The sequence below is a fragment of the Oryctolagus cuniculus genome, chromosome 20, assembly GCF_964237555.1.
Source record: "Oryctolagus cuniculus chromosome 20, mOryCun1.1, whole genome shotgun sequence".
Classification (NCBI taxonomy): domain Eukaryota; kingdom Metazoa; phylum Chordata; class Mammalia; order Lagomorpha; family Leporidae; genus Oryctolagus; species Oryctolagus cuniculus.
In genome coordinates, this window is record NC_091451.1 from 27,099,283 (window position 1) to 27,121,291 (window position 22,009).

The following is a 22,009-nucleotide window of genomic DNA, read 5'->3' on the forward strand; positions in this document are numbered from 1 at the left end:
AACAACAACACATTTAAGGACATTATTATGAGTATAAAATTATTAAACCACTTTGAAAATTCCTCATTCGACAGCTTTTTGTACTACTTAGCATTAAATCTTCTTGAACTGAATTTTTACTCTTCAAGAGTATCACTATGTATATCAGAAAACCAGCTTGGATTATTCCTTCCACAATCCTGATCCTCTCACTATTGGAGATCTTTTGGCTTTCAGTTTTGTCCTTTTGTAGCCTAGGGCCCAGGTCATATGTGTCCTCTGTTCAGATCCACTTCATCAACTCCTAAAGCTGGAATATATGCTTTGAGTTAGCACCTGCCTGACATTTCCTCCACTTCCAAGTTCACGACACTGCAACATAAACTATATTACAAGTGAATAACCCTTTATTCCACTGCTCTTATTGTTCTTCAAGGTAACAGAGACTTTAGATTCTCCTCTTCATTCAGCCTCTTATATTCAGCCTCTTCATCCTTTCTCAACCTTTCTCAGGAAGGAGATTATTCATTTAAATCAGAGCAGACTTATCCACAGTTGCATGAATTTTCCTTGAAGGCAGTAGGAAAATGCCTTGCACTGTGGCAAAGCATTGCTAGAAACAGTAAGAGGAGGAGGGTAATGGAGTGAACAAATGGACTTGGAAGCATCAGGCAGATGCCTCCTGAGGCTACCTTGTAGCTGTAGTGTGCAGAATAATTGACCCACTTCCTGACGTCAGTCTTGTCTTCCACAGAGATGGATCTTACAGCCGTTTTGGAGGCAGAAGTTGTGGGCATGCTGAACTCAACATTCACGTGATTTGCAAATCTGGAAGGCACTTCCCGGTCAGAGCCAAGTTCAAGGTGGCAGAAGAAACAGTGTGGGTGACCAGAAGCTATAAGAGAAAAGACACAGCAACCAGAGATCAGGTTCTTTGGGGAGAAAGTAGAACCGGAGGCAGAGGAAGCCCCCTCCACAACAAAGCAAGCCCACAGGCTGAGCACCTGGCAATCTTGCAGAGAGTCCAATGCTGAGTAAAAGATTGGCCTTAGCAGAAATCACGTTCGGGCCCTTCGGTACAACACCATCTATTACAGTCATCCTGGTATCCTAGCAATGAAACCCACAGCCTGAGAACCAGGGGCCTTTCTGCCTGCCCAGGTCACAGTAAGATGCGGATGCAGCATAAATACTGAGAAACAGGGGCTGTAGATTGGCAGAACAGAACAAAAGGGAGCAGCACTTAGCACCTAATAAAACATCAGTGACAGCCACCTGGAGCACAATCATTGCTTTCCTTTGAAAGATGAAGTGAATTCCCTTAATAGCTTTTCATATTTTCAAAAACGCTTTTGGCATGTCTTTGTGGGTGAATGATATATGTAAGTCACAAAGAGCTTATGAATAGCTCACATGTATTAAGGAAGCATATGGTACCTGGAAAGAAAACCCAACCAACAGAACACCTAGGTTTGACTTCTGGCTCACCTGCTAAGTGGTAGAGATCCTAAACCCATGTCCTTTGTTCTCCCCTGGTCTCAATTCCCCTTCTGCAGAGTAGGGAGATTGGGGGAGAGGGAGGAAATGGGTGGGCTAGACAAGGCCTGACCCACTAGTTCCTTGCTGCTGTTGAATTCTGTAAACCTATGGGTAACTCTACTGTACTTGGATGGCAAACTTAGGGTTTGATTTTAGTTTGAGAATTGTTAGGTTTTTGGGGAAAAAGAGTCAGAGTTCAGTTCTGTGACTATAACTACTGCAGCACCACTGTCATGCTTCAGAACAATCAGGAGGTCTGCTGGGCATCTTACGCTGGATTCTCTCTGGGATTATTCCTAACAATCCCTTGAGGTCGTAGCATTATTTTTATTTTTATTATTAATTATTCTTACGGAAAATGAGGAAACCAAGACTTGGGGAGGTAAAATGAGTTGCCCGAGGTCACAGCTTGTAAGTGGCAGAGCAGAGAACCGAACCCAGGGGTCTGAGTCCAGATTGCTCTTAACTACATTGGGTCATAACCTCGTGGTCCCAAAACCTCAAGACCAGATTTGCAAGGTGACAGGGGTGAGGAGGGAGTGAGTTGTAGGAACCCTCCTATAAAAACATCTATGGATCAGAAACATGAAATGGCTTTGATTTCATTTTATAACTGATACAGCCACTTCCTTACCCCCAGCTTCCCTAAATAAACAATTCCAATGCTCTTTACTGGTCTGGGCAGGACTTTTCAATCTCATAGACTGAGGACATACACACTCACTCTCCAAGGAAAACACTGTAGAATCAAATATTTGCTTTGCTCCATTTCAAAAATATAACATATTTCAGTGGTTATTTCTATAGAGTCACAACTTTAGGAAAAATAATTGAAAATTTTGCATTGGCTCTTAGGAAAGGAATTTAAATACTATAGACATGATAGTAAAAATTACATTATTTGAAGATGAATCCATTCAGTATTTTTAAGATTGTGCAGCACAGATGTAATTAGATAGTTATCATTTATGAGGCATTTATTACAGCCTAGATAATGGACTAGGCACTTAGAAACATTAACCAATTTCATTCAGAATGAGCTACATATTCATAACCCAATTTTATAGCTGATAAAAATGAGGTCCTCTGAGAGGGTTAAGTAAATTGCCTGAGGTCACACCGCCATTAAGAGGTGGAGCTGGGGATAAAATTCAAAAATGACTCTGAACTATGTCCTCAATTCGTCTCAATACACCGCTATGCAATCAGATCACTGTAAAGCAAACAGAAAAGTTTCTTAATCCAATAGCAACTTGAGCAAACATCTTATCAAATTACCTTTATTTGTACATTGTTGGAATACTAAGAAACCATTTCTTCCCATAAAACCAATTCCTTCTTCTCACTTCATCAAAGCATAGCCACAGCAGACTCTGAAAGGAATGCAGCTTAGATTCCTGACATGAACTACTACCTGTGCAGGGCTGGGAGACGATTAGGGAAGTGCAGCTTTGAAAGGTGTTACAGCTCAATTCACGGTAAAGAACTAAATAAAACCACTGTGTCATCTTCCTTGACAAAGTTGAGAAAATTTAACACTAAAATTCAGATTTTTATTTTCCATAAAGGATTGTTTTCTCCTCACCTGGTCTAATGAGAACTGGAATTCCAACAAAGAAATCTACCCGTGTAGGACAGAATGTTTAGTTTCTTGGTACATGATGAGTGGAAGCAGCAGGACTTGTTCTGTTGCCTTCTAAGATTAAGAAAAACTCTTGAGATTAGGGTGGGAGGGGTTCCAAGCAGCTCAGTTAGGGAAGCTCCAAATGAACAGGGCAGGGCAGGGCTGGGTCTGGCTGGCCAGACTCATGCTGGAATTCAAAGATGGTTATTTGGTCCCTTGGTGACTGAGGTTAGGGCAAACTCTGTGGATGCAAGCTTGCAATGCCTCCCAACAGCTAGGCCTTCTGACCTCATCTGGGCCCCAGCTTTGTCACTGCAAGTGGAGGTAAGAGAATTATGAAAATTATCTCTAAAAGGAAATTTCCCAAGCCCAACATCTAGACAGAAGAGCTCATTTTACTACTGACAGATCATTAGCTCTCTGCTTAGGTGAATGAGCACTGGATGGGAGGGCAGGATCTTGCCACAGTGAACACCAGCAATGGATACGAACTTGCAGTCTGACTGTGATTTGATCCTACACATCTCAAGTCTCCAGAAAGGGGAGTTACCAACTCCTTGCACATGGTATAGAAACATGCCATTGGCCAGAATAAGTACAGGAAGCTCCTTTTAGGGGTTTTATTACCAAAAATGTTAGAGAACGATGACCTCAAGAGCAGTAATGGGGGTGAGATGTTCAAGGCAAAACATCCCAAATACCCTTAGGCTGTCCTGTACTTCAAAAATCTTACTAAGGCAAGGTTCCAGTCCTCCGGAAATACATATGTAACAAACACTAAAGCTGCACCTACTTGGCCTTGAGCTTCCCGAACCCACTGCCCTGGGAAGCACTACAGAAAGTGCTCACTAAAGCCTTATTTTTTCTGTTGGTCCTATCTCCAGTCCTCTTTTCCTCCAGCAGCAATTTTTGTCTTTTCTTCCCCTGCATGTCATCTTGGTGGTCATGTCAATCAAAATGTACTGCCTCTGCTCAGCCTGAGCCGTATGGCACAAGGGCAGTGGGGTGGGGATGACTTACCCTAATGGCTGCACCCCCAGGAGACATCAATCCGTTTGTTACTAGAACTACCTTGAAGACTGTTTCTTCAACCTTCTCTGCAGTTCTCTGAGCTACCGAAATCCAACCAACAACTTTTCTTTTTCTTTGATGCTTATACTCAAAGACCCCCTCATTTAGTAAATATATAAGAGAAATCACTTTGAACAAATGAGCTATATTTGTACACAATGGGAAAACCACAAATCTCTGGTCTGCCAGTAGAAATTATTCCAAGTTTGTGTTTGTCTGGTTTCATCCACTAAGAGGCAGCTGGGCCATTGACAGGAGAGCCCTGGATGTGGCTGTATGGCTTCAGATGAGTCACGTCACCTCCTAGGGCTTCTCTTATCTTGAAGATGAAGAGACTTAACTAAGTTATTCCCAAGGTCCCTTCCAACTCAAAAACCCAGGAATCCCACAGTTCTCTCTCCCCAAGGGCTTTGGGACCAAAAGAGAATTCCGGGTTCTTCCCTTTCCTCTGTCAATTCAGAATGGCCCCACAGAGGAGGTGGAAATCATAGCGCTATCACCAGGAGAACACAGGGCTGATTTCAAGGGAAATGAATAAGCAAGCACAGAGAGGAAGACTTTGTTTTAAAAAGTCCATCAGTGTGGAGACAGAGGGTGGCAAATGCAGCCTCCCGCACAGAGGTCCAATTGTCTCTTCAGTCTGCACTGCTACACCCAGTGTCTGACACAGAGGGCCTGGTGTGTGCCCTCTCCCCAGACTGCCTGGCCAGCCCCTCCTGCGTCTTGCCATCATATTACATTCAGGATATGATACCATGGCCACTCACACTCAGGGGAGGTGGAGGCAAGAAGGGAAAAAGCATGATCGCATAAGACAACAATATCAGCAAATCTACTTTTTGTTAACAGAGGGGCAAAATTCTTTACAAACAAACAAAAAAAGGCTCGTAGGCTTGTTGTGTGCCACTCAAGTCACCAGACTTACTTGAAGAAATTGGGCCATTACAGGTGGTTCGACTGCTCCTGAGTTTTGTTATCACTAAATATCACTGGACACATCAGGAAAGTCATTGCCCTTCTGGGTTCACCCAAGCCCAGACGCATCCCTCCTAACTGTGAGCAGGCCAGCAGGGCTGGCAAGCTTCAACCAAACATTCCTTCCTTTACTTTTCTGTCTGACGGATTTTCAGCCCTTTTGTGTCTTCACATCCTGGCTGGATCTTCAGTCTGATCGGAGACCATCTCTCCTTCTTCCCATTCCCCAAGTGCAAGAGCCAAATTCCAAGCCTGAGATATTATGCCCGATAGGCCTCACACACAGTGGCTCGAGTCAGAATCTAACCTCTCACATGCGTTGTACCAGGCCTTTGCCTGCATCCAGGGCACAGTTAGAACCAGAAGCATTCCAAGATCCAGAAATGACTGCTCTTCATACCACAGTTTATGCTTTATTTACATTTTGTTTTTGTTTTTGTTTTTTTTACTTGAAAGTTAAAGAGAGCAAGAGAGAATATGTTCCATCTATTGGTTCACTTCCCAAATGTCCAACCAACAGCCAGGGCTGGGTCAGGCCAAAGCCAGGAGCCAGGGACTCCCTCTGGATCTCACTCAGAGGTGGCAAGGATCCATATACTCAAGCCATTGTTTGCTGCCTCCCAGGCTCTGCATTAGCAGGAAACCGGAATTAAGAGCACAGCCAGGACTCCAATCCATGCACTGCAATATGGGATGCAGGCTTCCCAAGTGGAATCCTAACTGCTACACCAAATGCCCATCCCCACAGCTAATATTTTAATGAGTCCCAAAAGAATAAAAATTCAAAAGAGTCCCTGGAAAGCTACTTAGCAGCCCAGTGGAAAGAATAACACACAGTTTTATGGAAGAAGTGATAATGGTTATAGGGTGGGGAGTGGAAGGGAGTGAACTGAGCTCCTATGCTTATTAACTTTGTGCTAATATTTCTCCTTTCTTGCACCCTCCCCCACTACCATTTCCATCATGCAAAATAAACACACAGGAATATGACGTAGAATTTTGATTCCAACCCTTTGCAACCACAGAGGAGAAACCCGCTCTCACCTGAGTTTTTGTCAGGCAGTCGGCTGATCCTCCACACGATGGAGTTGAAGGCATGTTCATACTTGGCAGTTCCCAAGGTTACCCTCATGACTGGCTCAGAGCCAGAGAGACTAGCTGAGCCGAAACTCGCGCCCCGGTTCACTTTGGCTTTCAAAGACTTTTCCCCCAGGACACTCTCCCTGCGCAAGTTTTTCACCCACTCGCTGGGCACAGGGTAACGGATCATCACACTCTCACAGGGAACCTGAGTGAGAGGGTCCCGGTTGGAGGAGAAGCCGGTGGACATCCTCAGCCAGCTCTGCACCTCCACCTCTGCCCCGTTGATGCTTGCTGCCGTCCTGAGCGTGAAAGGCAAGGTCTTCTCGGCAAACACCGTCCTGAAGCGCATGAGCTCAAACCGGCATGCGTCCAAAGGGTTGAACAGGATGACCCGTGAGCTGTTGAAAACGTCCTCGTCTGCACACCCATGAAAACGGCACTCGTGGAGCTTGATCCACTTGGTGGTCGTGGTGGGCATGATGTCCTGCCGTGAAACTATCTCGTTCCCTTTGACGAGGATGTCGTTGAGGCCCAAGCGGCACTCTGCAAGCCCAGAGAGGAAACTCAGAATGTGGATCCGTGTCAAGATGTGGTGCTGGAGGATCTGGTTGTCCCCTTTGCTCACAACGCCAGAGAATTCATCTCTGACGTCCACTGTTATCTCCTCTTCAAGGTAATTCAAACCAACTGTGCTCAGCTCCATGGACAACACGGGCAGCTCCATGAGACGGTCCTGCACTGCACGGATGAAGCTCAGGAAGTCATCGTAATTGGTGGTGCCCAGCTTAATCACTTGTTCCCTTTCTGCCATGTGGGCCACAGCAGGTTTGGGCTGGTATTTCTTCTTCTCCTTGTAGGTGACACGGTCTATCCGCAAGCTGTGGATCCTGCCGTTCTCATCGTAATTCTGAAGCCGGGGTTCTGAAATCTCATGGTAGATCTCCAGCTTGAACTCACGGAATGGTTTCTCTAGGCCCTGCTCATAATAGAGCTGCAGGTACCCAGTGTCTGTCAGTTTGATGTATATTGGTCCCCAGTGCCTGGAAGACATGATGTTCTTCTTCTCAGGGATTCTCAGCATCATGGGCCACCCGTCCCTGGGCTGGGAGAGTGCTGACCCAGGCAGGTGAGAGTCTAGCTCCATCCAGGTTACTGGGTCATCATCAGGTAGTGTCGCGCTGCCCAAGTGATCGGGGTCATCAATCTGGAGTTGTTTGAGTTTTTCAACAGCAACAGAGTGTGACTGGCTTTTGCTTGAGTCATCAAAACTGATGGCGTCTTGGTAGATGACGATGAGGGAGTCTCTCTGGCTTTTGCCTGTGGTACTGGAAACGGAACTGTTTTGGGAGCGTCTCTCCTGCTCCTCAAAGAAAGCCCTGAAAGGGTTGATGGGGGAGGGCTGAACATTCTGGAGGGTCTCATTCAGGAACGGGTTGGTTGCCCTCCACGGTGGAGCCTCGGTTTTGGATGGCGGACGGTTTAAGGAGGCAATGTCCAGCTTCTGAACTTTGGAGAAGTTCATCAACGTGCTCTTGGGACGGTCCCTCTTTTTAAATGACCCAGTTGAGTTATACGGGACTTCTGGGGTCACAGATGCAACAGGTGGTGCATTCGGAGGAGAGGTGACTGGTGGCAAAGAGCAAAGGACTTCATTGTCATCAAAAGTGACCCAGCTGGGGAAACGAGCAGAAGTCACTGGAGGGGCAGGGTGCCCATTCATGGCTGGACTAGCCGCCTGCCAGCCAGCGGTCTCCATCTCTACCTCTTCATCTTCCTGGAGCGAGGAAGAATTGTCTACGAAGAAAAGAAGAACATATGAGGAATGCCATTCAGGGCCTCTACAGGTGTGGGACACTGAAGTGTGGGAACACTGTAAATCCCAAAGCAGCTCGTCACCTTCTTCAACTGCTTCATCTGGGCATAGATGTTGTAATTCTGTCATGGGTACACCACAGGGCCATCACATTCAGTAAGATCGCAATGGCTCTGTCAGTACAGAAGCGCTCAGTGGCAGGAATAAGATCCTTTGCAATTTCAGTCAAAAGGCTTCCTCTTCATTTTATAGAAGCTTCTGGAATAGATGTTTTCTGTACTGAGTTTTAAGGTATATATTCTTAATGTTTTAAATGTCTAAAACTGCCCCCTATATAAAATAATATAAGCTGGGGCCGGCACTGTGACATAGCAGGTAAGGCTACTGCCCGCAGTGCCAGCATCCTATGTGAGTGCCAGTTTGAGCCAGGGCTGCTCCATTTCTGATCCAGCTCTCTGCTATGGCCAGGGAAGGCAGCAGAATATGGCCCAACTTCTTGGGCCCCTGCACCCATGTGGGAGACCCCAAAGTAGCTCCTGGCTCCTGCCTTTGGATCAGCCCAGCTCCACCCACTGTTGCCATTTGGGGAGTGAACCAGCAAATGGAAGACTTCTCTCTCTCTGCAATTCTGCCTTTTGAATAAATAAATAAATAAAATAAGCTGTTATTTAAAAAACTAATTATCTTCTATAATAATGTGATTGCAAAAAATAAACTTGGGATTTTATCTTAAATATTATCAATAAATATTAAAGATGAAATGTTAATACTCTTAACATGTAACAAATTCATACAAGGGAATAAGAGAAACATAAAAACTCTAGTAGAAAAGACAGAAAACAACTTATGAAAAAGAAACTAAAATGTCTAATAATCATGTGAAAAATCTCCAATCTCACGCATAATACAGAAAATACAAATTAAACAAAAAATTCAAGGAAGATTTTCAAAGTTTTTTGTATTCATGAAGAATAGGGGCACCTTGAGAACAATGCTAAATTGAGATTGTAAATTTCTACAAAAGCTCTGAAGAGTGGATTGGCAATTTAGATTAAGGTTCTTACAAATGTTCATAACAATGGTTTAAGAACTATACCCTAGGGAAATAAATTCAAATTGTGGAACAGTTTCAAAGAATAGAGATATTGCATTTCAGTATAATTTACTGTACAGTATTTTACAGTATAATTTATTGTTGGAGGGGGAAAGCAAAATGTTTTAAGAACCCAACAGTTGGATGAAAGTTAAGAAAAGGAATAATACCTAGCCATTAAAATGTTGACAAGCAGGTACATGTATGGCACACTGAGTTAAGCCCACAATGCCAGGATCCCATATGAATGCTGTTTCAAGTCCCAGCTATTCCACTTCTGATCCAGCTCCCTGTTTATGCACCTGGGAATGCAGCAGATGATGACCCAAGTGCTTGGGCCTCTCCCACACACATAAGAGACCCAGTTGGAATCCCTGGCTCCTGGTTTTGGCCTGGCCCAGGCCTGGCTGTTGCAGCCATTTGGGGAATGAACCAACAGATGGAAGATCTCTTTAACTTTATTTCTCCCTCTCTCTGTCACACTGCCTTTCAAATAAATAAAATAAGACTTGAAGAAAAAAAAGTTTCCAAGTGTGTAATAACATGAGAAAATGCACGATATAATTTCGTCCTTTGTTCCCTCTGAAATGGTCTTCTACCTTGGGGCTTATTTATTTTATGATTAAAAGGTTATTACACATAAGACTCCACCTTAGTACAGCCTTCAAAGAAGGAGATGAGGGACTCGAGTACTGAAGAGGAAATAAGCCAAACCTTTGCAGCAGTATAAGGACCCTTGTGGGTCAGCTGGGGTTGCAGCAAAGGAGGGGAAATGAGGCCTTTGGCAAGAAGAATGGATTCTGGAGGAACAGCACAGACTACAAATGTCTGTCACAGAGCAGATACTCTGCAAGGGTTTGTTGACTGAATGAGTGAGAAAAGAAACTTCACTTTGGAGCAGTTCTCCTACTTTCTGGGTCTCCAGAGGATGTGCGCAGGCATTTCTGCCATCCACTGTTTCCACTGCCAGTCATCTGGAATCAAGGGGAAATGAATACTCAAATGGTGTGTTTTCTGCCTGCCTCACTAAACCTTCATGCATATCACATCCAACCACAGGAAATCAGCATTGCCACATAATTGCACATGCAATCACACGTGGGTGGGATGGCTGGTTTGTCACTCATCTTCCAAGTAATCCATCCACACAGAGAGCAATTCCTTCAACTAAAAATGTCACTTTCAAAAGACAGGATAACCACATGAGTACACATTCACGTGTATCCATACCCACCCAAGGAATGTAATGAGCAAAAAAATTTTCTACAGGTACAGCACCAAAAAGGGATTTCAAAGCATTTAAAACAAAAGATGTACATTTCTTTTGAGGTAATCATGAATCCATTTTTATAGACATACAAGTGATTTATTTTCTGAAAAATGAACAGAAAGGCTAAGAAAACAATCTGGGACTACAGTATTTATACTTAACTTAGTATTATTCTGTAATGAAGGCTAAAGGGAACATTGTGCCCTGAGTAAAATACAATCAATTCCTTGGAACGTTAGCTGAGCCTTCCTGGACAACTGGAGAAGGGTTATGTTTCAAAATGTCTGCATTTCTAATTAGGCAGCTCTATGGAACTGTTGTAATAACAGTGTTCCCACCCAAACAATTCCTTCTTGGCCCTCTTGGAGGCCATCACTATTCCCCAAGGTTACTTTTTAATTTATTTATTTCCCATTCAAAAGGCAGAGAGAGAGACACAGAGCTCCTCCATCTGATGGTTCACTCCCTAAATATTCACAACAGCCCAGGTTAAACAAGCAGCCTGGATCTCCATCTGGGTCTCTCATATAGGGCCAGGGACTCAACTGCTTGAGTGATCTCACCTGTTACCTCCCAATGTGTGGAAACAGAAGTGAAGTCAGGACCCACATCTAAGCACCCCAATGTAGGTTGCAGGCAACCCCAGTGGCATCTAAATGGTGAGGCCAAACATCTACCTCATTTCCTAGTTTAAAATAACTAAAGCACTGTTCCTTTCGAGGATGGCCTCTGCCAGAGCTGTTAACACTTGCTTCTACTGGGAACCTTTTTTTGTTTTAATCATTATTATTTGACAAGCAGAGAGCTCTTATCTGCTGGTTCACTCTCCCAACGCCCACAAAGGCCAGGAATGGGCCAGTCCCAAGCTGAGTACCAGGAACCAGGAAATCAATCCATGTGAGTGGCAGGAACCCAATTACTTTAGCCATCACCTGAGGGTTCCCAGAGTAGGAGTCAGTAGGAAGCCAGAATCAGGAGAGAGAACCAAGAATTGAACCCACGTACTTCAGCATGGGAAGCAGTTGTCCTAACTGCTTCTTAACCATTAAGCCAAATGCTCACCCCTGCTGGAGATTTTGTCCCCCAAACGGAATCTCTAATCTTCTCCTGAGTCAAGAAAGCAGAGAAGGCTGTCTTTGCTGAAGATTATCTTCTGAAGATTAAATTCCTTTTCAAATCATGCTGTTTAACATCACACCAAAGTCCCAGACAGTTTGGAAGCATCATTGTTGTGACACAATTTATTTTAACATTTATTTTTATTTATTTGAACTGCAGAGAGAGAGAGAGAGAGAGAGAGAAAGAGAAATCTTCCATGTGCTGGTTCACTTCCCAGATAGCTACAACAGCTGGGGCCAGGAGGAAGCCAGGAGCAAGGAACTCTATCTGGGACTCCCATGTGGGTTCAGGTCCACTTGCAGGGAGCTGGATCAGAAGTGAAGCAGCAGGGACTCAAAATAGTAATCCCATATAGGATGCCAGCATTGCAGGCAGTGGCTTAACTCACTGTGTCACAATGGAAGCCTCAAAGGGTAACACAATTTAAATGAAGCATCTTTAAATTTGGAGAATTTTTTGATTTAAATTATTTTTCCAGAAATTTTATTTTCTCTTTGGCAGTCATTAAGAAACATCAAAACACTGTTATAAATTTCTTTCTTTGGGCTGTTTTCATGTCTTGTAATTGCCAACTATTTTAAATAACCATCCTTTCAGATGGCAGTGGAACATAGATCAAATTTCTGAAATTGAGAATTTGTTTTTCTGTGAAATCATTTATGAAGAAAAAAGCCTTGGGGCTGAAGTTGTGGCACAGCAGGTTAACCTGCCACCTGCAATGCCAGCAACTCAGGTGAGCACAGTTCGAGTCCCAGCTGCTCTGCTTCCAATCCAGCTCCTGCTAATGTGCCTGGGAAAACAACAAAAGATGGCCCAAGGCCCTGGGCCTCTGCCACCTGTGTGGGAGACCTGGATGGAGTTTGAGGCTACTGGCTTTGGTTTGATCCAACCCCGGCCTTTGTGGCTATTTGTGGAGTGAATCAGAGGATAAAAGATTCATTATCTCTCTCTCTCTCTCTCTCTCTCTCTCTGTAACTTTTTCAAATAAATAAATAAATCTTTAAAAACAAACAACAAGGGACCCAGCGCCGTGGCTCACTTGGTTAATCCTCTGCCTGCAGCGCCGGCATCCCATATGGGTGCCAGGTTCTAGTTCTGGTTGCTCCTCTTCCAGTCCAGCTCTCTGCTGTGGCCCAGGAAGGCAGTGGAGGATGGCCCAAGTGCTTGGGCCCCTGAACCTGCATGGGAGACCAGGAGAAAGCACCTGGCTCCTGGCTTCGGATCGGTGCAGTGCTGGCTGTAGCGGCCACTTTGCGGGGTGAACCAACAGAAGGAAGACCTTTCTCTGTCTGTCTCTCTCACTGTCTGTTAACTCTACCTGTCAAATAAATAAATAAAAATCTAACAACAACAACAACAACAACAAAAGTTTTCCTTATTAACACTGACATCCCTAAATAGGGGTGGAGAATCTTCTTTTCACGTCAAGGGCTGGCCATTTGTATACTTAAAATATCCACACAAAATTATCAACTTAAAAATTAGCCTGCTACAGATTCAATGAATTTAAAGTACTGCTCACAGCTATCTTGGCAAGGACAGAGCAAAGGATTTGGCCAGCCTTATGTGGCCCATGGGCCAGGAAGTTCCCCACCCCTGCCTTTTCACATTATTTGTCAGCTTTTAATTTTGCTCCTTTTCTCCTATGACTGAATGGAATTTTCAAGTGTTATTACAAAGGTTTCATTGTGTATCTTTCTGAGCCCCTTTTCAGTGCAGGATGTTCTCTGGACTTTCATATATGAAAAGCAATTTATCTGTATATGTAATTTCTAGGGGAAATATTTGCATTGTATGTGACAAAAAGTTAGCATCCTTAATAAAAGTGGATCTACTCCCTCAAATAAATATTAAAATGCAAAGAAAAAAGTCACGAATAAAGAAATATAAATGTTGGGGCTGGCGCTGTGACATAGTAGGTTAAGCCTCCCTCTGCAATGCTGGCATCCCACATGGGTGCCTGTTCTGGCTGCTCCTCTTCTTTTTTTATTTTTGAAGATTTATTTATTTGAAAGTCAGAGTTACACAGAGAGGAGAGGCAGAGAGGTAGAGAGAGAGAGGTCTTCATCTGCTGGTTCACTGTCCAGATGGCCTCAATGGTTGGAATTACGCCCATCTGAAGCCAGGAGCCAGGAGCTTCTTCTTGGTCTCCTACACGGGGGCAGGAAGTGGAGCAGCCAGTTCTCGAACCAGTGCCCATATGGGATGCTGGCACTGCAGGTGGCAACTTTACTCACTACATCACAGCACTAGCCCCTGCTCCTCTTCTAATCTAGTTCTCTGCTTATGGCCTGGGAAAGCAGTGGAAGTCCTTGGGCCCCTGTACCCTTGTGGGAGACCCGGATGAAGCTCCTGGCTGGTCCAGCCCAGCTGTTGCGGCCATTTGGGGAGTGAACTAGGAGATGGAAGATCTCTTTCTCTCTCTCTCTCTCTATAACTCTGCCTTTCAAATAAACAAATACGTTAAAAATTTTTTTTCTGGAGGGCAATTTGAAAATTTGTGCAAGTTCCCCCCAAAAGTAGAGATATACTATAAGATATATGTGTGTGTGTGTGTGTGTGTGTGTATATATATATATATATATAGAGAGAGAGAGAGAGAGAGGGAGAGAGAGTTCTACTTATAGGATTTTACTCTAAGGAAATAACAAGACAAGCTTTTAGTGATAATATATAGTGGATGCTTATCACAACAATGCATCATAGAAAACTTGTAACCAACCTGAATGTCCAACATTTGGGAGACTGGTTATATAAACTGTTACAGTATCAAAATAGAATATCATGGTAGTGATTAAGATAATGCTCCTGATGCATGTTTATTCACATGGTAATTGATAAATTGCTGTGTGAACAATGACAAGACCCTATAGTAAGAAATTAGACTGCCTGGTTTTCAATTTGGTACCTGTAGCTTAATTAGCTATGTGACCTTGGGCAAGTTTTAAATTTCCCTGTTTCAGTTTTCTCATTAATGAAATTCAGAAAATATCAAATCCCACTTGACAGGCAAATAACGAATCTTCAGTAGACAGCGGATGCTCTACTACTACTATCAGAATGATACATTTCATTTTATAAAGCATATGTATGTTAGAAAGCCTATAACATTTCATAAAGTTTTGATGTGAAAACAAATGTTTCACATGAGGTGCTATGGTTTGAATGATCTTTTCTGAAATTCGTGTTGAAATTTAGTTACTACTGTGATGAGATTAAGAGGTGGGGACTTCAGGAAGAGATTAGGTGGATTAACACTGTTATCACAGGAGTGGTTTAGTTATCTTCAGAGTGGGTTTGTTAAAAAAGTGAATCGAATGCTCCTTTGTTCTTTCTTCCCCACCCTTCCTTTCCTCCTCTTCTCTCTCACCACGTGATGCTCTTTGTGATGTCATGACAAAGCAAGAAGGTCTTCATCAGATACAGCCTGTATCCCAGAATTTCCAATCTCTGTAACCATTAAAATAAACTCCTATTGTTTATAATTTACCTAGTCTGTGGTATTCTGTTATAGCAGGAGAAAATGGACTAAAACATGGGATAAGAGAATTAGAATTGCTTTTAATTTATAAAATTTATTTAATTAGAATTGCTTTTAATTTATAAAAAACAGTGAATTGCTTATAAGATAAAGAAACAATCAGGGGCCAGTGCTGTGGTGTAGCGGGTAAAGCCGCCACTGCAGTGCCAGCATCCCATAAGGTGCCGGTTCTAATCCTGGCCGCTCCTCTTCCAATCCAGCTCTCTGCTATGGCCTGGGAAAGCAGAAGATGGCCCAAGTCCTTGGGCCCCTGCCCCAACGTGGGAGACCTGGAAGAAGCTCCTAGCTCCTGGCTTCGAATAGGCGCAGTTCCGGCCATTGCGGCCAATAGGGGAGTGAACCAGCAGTGTCGCTCCCCCTCTTCGTGGAGGAACGACACAGGACCCTGCGCTGTTCTTCTGTCTGCTCGGCCCTCCCCGGGTTTGCTGCTGGTTCTTCCCGGGTTGGCTACTGTCCCTTCCACCTCCGTGGAAGGGCGGTTCCCCCTGGCCACTTTCCCCACTTCCGCGGGGGAGCGGCACACCGCCGGCCGGCTCTCTCGGGGGCTGCACAGGTGTTCCTTCAGATAGATGTTCCCCTTAGATGTTCCTGGTGCATGTTGTCTCTCTCCTCCTTTATAGTCCTCTTCCACCAATCCCAACTCTGCTACCCACACGCCGAGTACGCTGCTCTCCTCCAATCAGGAGCAACTCCTGCAGCTTGTCAAGTTGGTGAAAGGCAGCTGGGTAGAAGCTGTTTGCTCCTCTCCCAGCGCCATATTGTGGGAGAGCAGATGCATAGAATAAGTCTTAATTCCAGTAACTTAGTCTAGTCCGAGTTGCTCCCAGTTGCTCCCACACAGCAGATGGAAGACCTTTCTTTGCCTCTCCTTCTCTCTCTGTGCAACTCTGACTTTCAAATAAATAAATAAATCTTCAAAAAAAGAAATAATCAAAGTTCAAAACAGTTCTTTCATTTTTTTGATTTGAAAGGCAGAGTTACAGAGGGAGAAGGAGAGACATAGAGTGAGAGAAATCTTCCATTTGCTGGTTCACTCTCCAAATGGCCGTAACGCCAAGGGCTGGACCAGACCAAAGCTGGGATCCAGAAGCTTCATCTAGCTCTCCCATATGGGTGCCAGGGCCCAATCACTTGGGCCATCTTCCACTGCTTCCCCAAGTGCATTAGCAGGGAGCTGGATTGGAAGTGGAACAGCTTTGATGTGTACTGGCACGCTTACAGTATGCTGGCAGGGCAAGTGGTGGCTTAACCCACTGCATCACAGCAATGACTCCAAAATTAGTTCCCTATCACCACTAATTAATCCTGAGAAGACAGCTGACCTTTCCTAAGCTGTTATGACTGGTGTGGCTGGTACTGAATATGAGGGTGGGGAGGTGGGAAACACTGGCAAATTTCTCCAGTCAGAAATCGGCAAATATACTCCCACAGAACAGTGGTCATTCTACTTACTATTTATTTAATTTTTTATTTAGTGGAGGATTAAGTTTACGATCATAAAGTAAGATGAAAATATGTCACTGCAAAAATTAAAAATAAGAAAGGAAGGAGGAGAGGAGGGAGTAAGAAAGGGACGGTGGAAGGATCACTATGTTCTCAAAACTGTATCTAGGAAATACATGAAATCTGTTCCTTTCATATAAAAAATAAACAAAAGGAAAAAAGAAACAGGCAAAAAATGGGGTGGACATGGTGGTACAGCAAACTAGGCTGTGGGCTGGGGCACCCACATCCCACTTCAGAGTGCCTGGATTAAGTCCCACCACCGTTTCAGATCCAGCTTCCTGCTAATGTGTCTGGAAGGCAGCAGATGATGGCCCACATATCTGGATTTCTGCCACCCATGGAGGAGACCCAGAGGGAGCTCCTAGCTCCTGGCTTTGACCTGGCCCAGTCACATGTGTTGTGGGCATTTGGGGAGTGAACCAGCAGATGAAAAATTGTGTGTATGTTTGTGTGTGTGTGTGTGTGTCTCCCTATCTCGGTCACTCTATCTTTAAATAAATAAATAAATAAATAAATATTTTTACAAAAGAAATAGACAAAAACTAATTATCCTGAATATGTTAACTATATTTGTCTTTCCATTTTATTGACATTAAAATAAAACCAAATATCCAGGATTATTTTAATCACAATCTCTTCCACCTGCTATCTTCAAGTGCTTTTTTTTTTCTTTTTATTTAAAAAAAAATTTTTTTTTTGACAGGCAGAGTGGACAGTGAGAGAGAGAGAGACAGAGAGAAAGGTCTTCCTTTGCCATTGGTTCACCCTCCAATGGCCGGCGCGGCCGGCACGCTGCAGCCGGTGCACCGCGCTGATCCGATGGTAGGAGCCAGGTACTTCTCCTCGTCTCCCATGGGGTGCAGGGCCCAAGGACTTGGGCCATCTTCCACTGCACTCCCGGGCCACAGCAGAGAGCTGGCCTGGAAGAGGCGCAACCGGGACAGAATCCGACGCCCCGACTGGGACTAGAACCCGGTGTGCCGGCGCCGCAAGGTGGAAGATTAGCCTAGTGAGCCGCGGCGCTGGCTCAAGTGCTTTTATTATGAGTTGGGTTGCTGCCAAAAAAAGCCACTCATTTTGAAAAGTACGTTCTCATTTTGCACCACAAAAAAAATTTCCTGTACCTAAGAGGTTCCTAGTTTCTTTACTGATGGGAACCAAAGAGAAATGGTGGATTCTGCTATTAAACCACAATCTATTTTCGGCTCCTAAGAGACAAAATTGTATTAAAGTGGTCACAATGGTAATCAAAGCTACAAAAATTAAAGAAAAAGGTAGCACTTTAAAGGGCAGGGTTAACAGTGTCTGCGTTTTAAATGTAGCAGATATCCTGCCACCTTTTTCCCATTCGTTAATCTGTTACTGCAATGCCAAATGCAGAAAACTCACTGAGAGGAGTTCACTAGAATTTATTAGAAGTGTCAAGAACAAATATTTTTAGATTATTGCCAAGTTTCTCATCACAAAATAGCATTCACTGTTACATAAGAACATATAGTTAAAATGATATAATCAGCCCCAGATACATAATAGGCACTTAAGTATTTAGGAGTAATCTATAAAGTGAAAAAGAGAACAAAGAATTTTAGGGCTTGACAAGATTTTAGAAATAGTAAGATCTGACCCTTTCATTTTCTGCAGAGGCTGAGATTCGGCGATTTTAATTAGACTTCCCAAAATGATATTAGAAGTCAAATCCTGCTTCTCATTTTCATTAATCCTAATATTTTCTTAATGTTTTTTTCATTAAGTTAAAATCTGGTTAATTTTTCCCATTGCCTTCGAGATTAGCAGGAGCTATCCTGACACACAACTTAACAGCATTGCTCAATGGGAAAAGGAAGCTAATTAAAAAGATTCAACACCCATTTATACAGAGATGTCTTTAGGCCAAAGGTCAAGTGATGTCACCATCTAATGTGTAGAGGTGAGAGAAGGGCATGAGTCATCTGAACCTTATCAAAGGAGCAGCTCACTTGCATAAAAGACGCTGGGGCCTGTTTAGCCATCACAGTATATTGTGATTAAAGAGTCAGAGGATAATTCTATTCATTTGTCCTCAGCATTGTCCAGGACATAGGACGCTTTGGTGCTGGCAGTCACCTGGTCAGAGATATCCCCAAAGTCAAGAAGCCAATCTGAAGTACTACTTACCACCACCTAACAGAAACCTGCCTAGAACCTTCAGCACGACACCCTGGTTTTGATTTACTGAGTGAACCTATGAAGCAGTACAGAGCACCTTCCCTGGTCCCTCTTGCCCTGCCAGTTGTCCCCTGCTTATCAACACAGCTTGACCCAACACATTTCACCTCTTTCTGTTGTTGTTGTTTTGCTGTTCAGAGAAACAAGTACCAGACCTTAAGTTTGCTGAGTGGTCCAGAAGAAAAAAAAAATTTTTTTTATTGCTAGGTCTTTTAGAAGATTTATTTATTTACTTTAAAGGCAGAGTGACAGAGAGAAAGGGAGAGACAGACAAACACAGCAACAGATCCTCCATCTGCTGGTTTACTCCCCAAATGGTTTCAACAGTCAGGTCTGGGCCAAGCCAAAGCCAGGATACAAAAACTCTGTCCTGGCTTTGGGTTGCAAGGGTCCAAGCACTCGGATCATCTTCTACTGTCTTCCTAGGCACATGAGCAGAGAGCCAGATCACAGCAGATATGGGATGCCAGCATTGGCAGTAGCTTAAGTCAATGACCACAATCTTGGTCCCCAGGGATACCTTGTTTCCTGTGTGTTGCTGAAGTTTATCCTCACCCAGTGATGAAGACTCAACTATTTCCTTTCTTTTCTAAACCTTTTCTTCTATTTCACTATTTTCTACTTCCCTAGGCCTTCCCCAATACTCAATCTTTAGATTCCTACTTTTGGTCCCTTCCTCACACAACAAAATGCTTTGGTGCTGATTCCCTGGCTTAATGTGCCTTTCTAGTATCCGTTTCTCATGTTGTCTCAGATGAGGCTCCATCCTCCAAATCACAGTTATTTAGGAAAGCCCTTCTACCATAGACCAGATTCAAAGTCTGATCATTTTGAATCATAGTGATGGGAGTCTCTGTTTCATCAAAACTGACTGTAAATTTGGTCTGGGGGGAAGTGAGAGGCACTGGTGGTAACGGCAAAGAAAAGGAGCTGGCTCTCGCACTGGATCACGTATGCTTGTGTACGAGTGTAAGGGGCATAAGGAGGAGTACAGCAGTCTGACTGAGTCTGTGTCAGGTTGGACTATCTTCCCTCTGTGACCTTTGCTAGGCAGTAGTATAGTTTCCAGAAGAAATCCAAATCTGTTGGGAGTAGGAGTGCAATCACCTGGCCAACATCATCCATAGGAAGGTTACGAGCAGTTTCTGCAAGTTGAAGGACCTTTACAGATGACTCCCTTTCCCCTGTATTAGAGAAAGCTCATTGCTCTTTATGTGGACTTTCCAGCAATGATGGTGACAGCAGAATAACCAACCAGCTCATGCATGCAGGAGATCACTTATTTTCAATTCAATCTGCAGGTGGGAATTTGATGTCATTTCAGTATTTGTCCAGCTTTCTTTTAAAGACCAAGATCAAAGGGGAAATTTTTACAAACAGATGAAATTTGTAAAACTTTAAGCATTTCAAGTTAAGATAACTGCTTAGTAAAATAAGGAATACAACTAATTTCCAGCATGACTATAGATCTATTATGGCAGACAGAGCTCTAGTTGCATTCCTGAATCTCTCAAATACTTTAGGAGCCCTCATAAGGTAACCAGCAGACAAAAAGAATGAAAATTTATTTTGAGACTATTCATCTACTCAAAATTTCCTGCTAAAGTACCTACACCTTTCAGTATATAGACACAAGTGTCTTCTGGGTGAAGACAAGGCCTGTAAGTGAAAGGCCAGCTTAGAAATGACTTGCACGGACACTGGATTGAGTTCCTGGCTTCATGTTGGTCTCCATTGTCTATTTTGAGCCACTTGCAGGCAACCAAGGATAAACCTTGTTCCTGGAGTCAGACTGACCTGATCTTGGCACAGGAAAACGGTGAGCTCTTCTAACATTACTTCACACTCTCTAAACTTCAGTATTTCTCAATTCTTAAGGGGAATAATATCAGCAACTTCTTCATGGGTTCTTATGGGGGTTAGTGAGATCATTAATGGACACAGAATTTAACAATGCCTGGCCCATAGCTCATATGTCAGTACAATAAGAAAAAAAACAGATATGTATAATCATTTAAATTTCTTAAGGAAGCAAAAAAGAAGCGTGTGGGAGAGTATAGAGGGAGAATGTCTTTGAAGTTATATGATTATCAGTGTGATGGAAGAGAAAGGGAAAGAGGGAGAGAGAATGGAAAAAAGAGACAGGTATGGATAAAGAGAATGATATGTTTCAGGTTAGGATTCCATGAGTCTACATATTTCCCACAGAGATAAGTCCTCAAAGGCTTGTGAATTACAAGGGATTTGAGATTCTGTACTTCCAGTAACAGACATACACATTCACAAAGGCACTGTGCACAGAACAAAGAAGTATGAGCACTGACTGCGTAACAGAGCGTGAAGTCATGAATACACTTTGGACAAGGCAGAACACTCAACTTGCTATTATCCCTCTAGTGCAAAGAACTACTTTTTAAGTTGGGCAAGTAAAAGATGTTCTAGTAATCCAGACAAGTAGTCCCCAAAATGGAGGAGCAGCCTGAGGTAAGCAGGGTGATCCACTGGGGCATGGGCAGAAAATGTTATAGAACATCTACTTTTGTTCACTTTTCAACCCAGCTTTTTAATATTTTTACTTTTTCAGACTGGATGCCATGTTTTAAGTCCAAGTTGCTGCTCCAGATAGGCAGCACATTTGGGTGCCTGGTTCAAGCTCTGGCTACTCCATTTCTAATTCAGCTTCCTGTTAAAGTGCCTCGGACAGGGAAGATGACGATTCAAATACCTGGGCTCCTGCTATGCACATGGGAGGCCCAGATGGAGCTGCTGACTCCTGGGTTTGACTTGGCCCAACCTTGGCTGTTGCAGGAATTTGGGGTGAAACAGCAGATGTAAGATCTCTATCTCTCCCTCTCCCTCTCTGTATTACTTTGCCTTTTTTTTTTTTTTTTTTTTTTGACAAGCAGAGTGGACAGTGAGAAAGAGAGAGACAGAAAGAAAGATCTTCCTTTTTCTGTTGGTTCACCCCACAATGGCCACTGCAGCCGGCACACCGCGCTGATCCGAAGCCAGGAGCCAGGTGCTTCTCCTGGTCTCCCATGCGGGTACAGGGCCCAAGCACTTGGGCCATCCTCCACTGCACTCCCTGGCCACAGCAGAGAGCTGGCCTGGAAGAGGGGCAACCGGGACAGAATCCGGCGCCCTGACCAGGACTAGAACCCGGGGTGCCGGCACCGCAAGGTGGAGGATTA

The 22,009-nt window shown here is 43.8% G+C and overlaps 1 protein-coding gene and 1 long non-coding RNA gene across 5 annotated transcripts in view; one reads left to right on the top strand and one right to left on the bottom strand.

Annotated features, from left to right (window-relative positions):
- LOC138843145 (uncharacterized) overlaps nt 1-2,190 on the top strand; it is a 44,754-nt gene extending 42,564 nt beyond the window's left edge. The window contains exon 3 of the long non-coding RNA XR_011384940.1: nt 734-2,190. This is a non-coding gene — a long non-coding RNA (uncharacterized lncRNA). The remainder of the gene's footprint in view (nt 1-733) is intronic.
- The window catches only part of STON2 (stonin 2), a 190,950-nt gene that overhangs the window by 8,400 nt on the left and 160,541 nt on the right, over nt 1-22,009 (bottom strand). For all 4 annotated transcript variants that reach the window (XM_008271961.4, XM_051826192.2, XM_051826188.2 and 1 more), the window contains 2 exons: nt 6,233-8,065; nt 672-874 (listed from right to left, as the gene is read on the bottom strand). In XM_008271961.4, the coding sequence (XP_008270183.2) occupies nt 672-874; nt 6,233-8,065 (2,036 nt within the window). The remainder of the gene's footprint in view (nt 1-671; nt 875-6,232; nt 8,066-22,009) is intronic.